Source organism: Pollachius pollachius, assembly GCF_949987615.1.
Source record: "Pollachius pollachius genome assembly, chromosome: 6".
In the NCBI taxonomy this organism is placed as follows: domain Eukaryota; kingdom Metazoa; phylum Chordata; class Actinopteri; order Gadiformes; family Gadidae; genus Pollachius; species Pollachius pollachius.
Genome location: NC_136939.1, coordinates 27,318,493 through 27,320,002, shown reverse-complemented (window position 1 = coordinate 27,320,002; position 1,510 = coordinate 27,318,493). Strand labels below are relative to the sequence as shown.

The following is a 1,510-nucleotide window of genomic DNA, read 5'->3' as shown; positions in this document are numbered from 1 at the left end:
CTCGTAGAGGAGCATGTAGCTCGTAGCAGGAGTGTAGCTCGTAGCGGGGGCGTAGCTTGTACCGTAGCTCGTAGCGTAGGTCATAGCGGGAGCGTAGCTCGTAGCGTAGCTCATAGCGTAGCACGTAGCGTAGCTCGTAGAGGAGCATGTAGCTCGTACTGTAGGTCATAGTGGGAGTGTAGCTCGTAGCGTAGCTCGTAGAGGATCCAAGACGCTGTGTTTGGACCGTAGCTCATAGTGTAGCTCGTAGAGGAGCATGTAGCTTGTAGCGGGAGCGTAGCTCATACGGTAGCTCCTGCCGTAGCTTGTAGCATAGCTCGTAGAGAAGCATGTAGCTTGTAGAGGAGCATGTAGCTCGTAACGGGAGCTTAGCTCGTAGCATAGCACGTAGCTCATAGCAAGAGCGTAGCTCGTAGCGTAGGTCATAGCGGGAGCGTAGCTCGTAGCATAGGTCATAACTCGTAGCGTAGCTCGTAGTGTAGGTCATAGCGGGAGCGTAGCTCGTAACGTAGCTCATAGAGGAGCATGTGGCTCGTAGCTTAGCTTGTAGCGTATGTCATAGTGGGAGCGTAGCTCGTACCGTAGCTCGTAGCGTAGCTCGTACCGTAGGTCATAGCGTGAGCGTAGCTCGTACCGTAGCTCCTACCGTAGCTTGTAGCGTAGGTTATATCGGGAGTGTAGCTGGTACCGTAGCTCGTAGCGTAGGTAATAGCGTGAGCGTAGCTCGTACCGTAGCTCGTAGCGTAGGTAATAGCGGGAGCGTAGCTGGTACTGTAGCTCGTAGCGTAGGTAATAGCGGGAGCGTAGCTCGTACCGTAGCTTGTAGCGTAGGTAATAGCGGGAGCGTAGCTGGTACTGTAGCTCGTAGCGTAGGTAATAGCGGGAGCGTAGCTCGTACCGTAGCTTGTAGCGTAGGTAATAGCGGGAGTGTAGCTCGTACCGTAGCTCGCAGAGGATCCAATACGCTGTGTTTGTAGCGTAGCTCGTAGGGTAGCACTTAGCATAGCTCGTATCGTAGCTAGCAGCGTAGCATAGGACATGAGGTGAGGACAGGGTGAAGACATGAGGTGATGACATGAGGTGAGCAACAGTCTCTTGTGTTTGAAAAGCTGTTCCATCGATTCCTAAAGGTCGACCAATCACAGCACTGCCCCTGTTCAATAAACCCTGAGCTACTCTTCAGGAGAAAGAACTACAACCGCCGTTTAATAAACTACAACACAGGCTTCACCCAATCACAGCACTGCACCTGTTCGGACCACTTTGAGAAAGAACTACACCATTAATAAACTACAAGCCAGGCTTCCCCCAATCAAAGCACTGCAACTACAGTCTTCACCCAATCACAGCACTGCACATGTTCAATAAACCCTGAACTACTCTTCAGGAGAGAGAACTACACCATTAATAAACTCCAACACAGGCGTCACCTGATCACAGAGACACGACTCAATCAGCTCCGCAATGATTCACGCCAACAACTTCAGGGAAATCCTCGGCGTCTTCGTAA

The 1,510-nt window shown here is 51.6% G+C and overlaps 1 protein-coding gene across 1 annotated transcript in view; it reads left to right on the top strand.

Moving 5' to 3' along the window:
- Positions 1-1,464: 1,464 nt before the first annotated feature.
- Positions 1,465-1,510, top strand: part of LOC307076972 (diacylglycerol kinase zeta-like) — a gene marked incomplete at its 5' end in the record, with an annotated part of 78,481 nt that continues 78,435 nt past the window's right edge. The window contains 1 exon segment of the mRNA XM_079738204.1: positions 1,465-1,510. This exon segment is cut by the window's right edge and continues 5 nt beyond it. Coding sequence (XP_079594330.1) covers positions 1,465-1,510 — 46 coding nt within the window.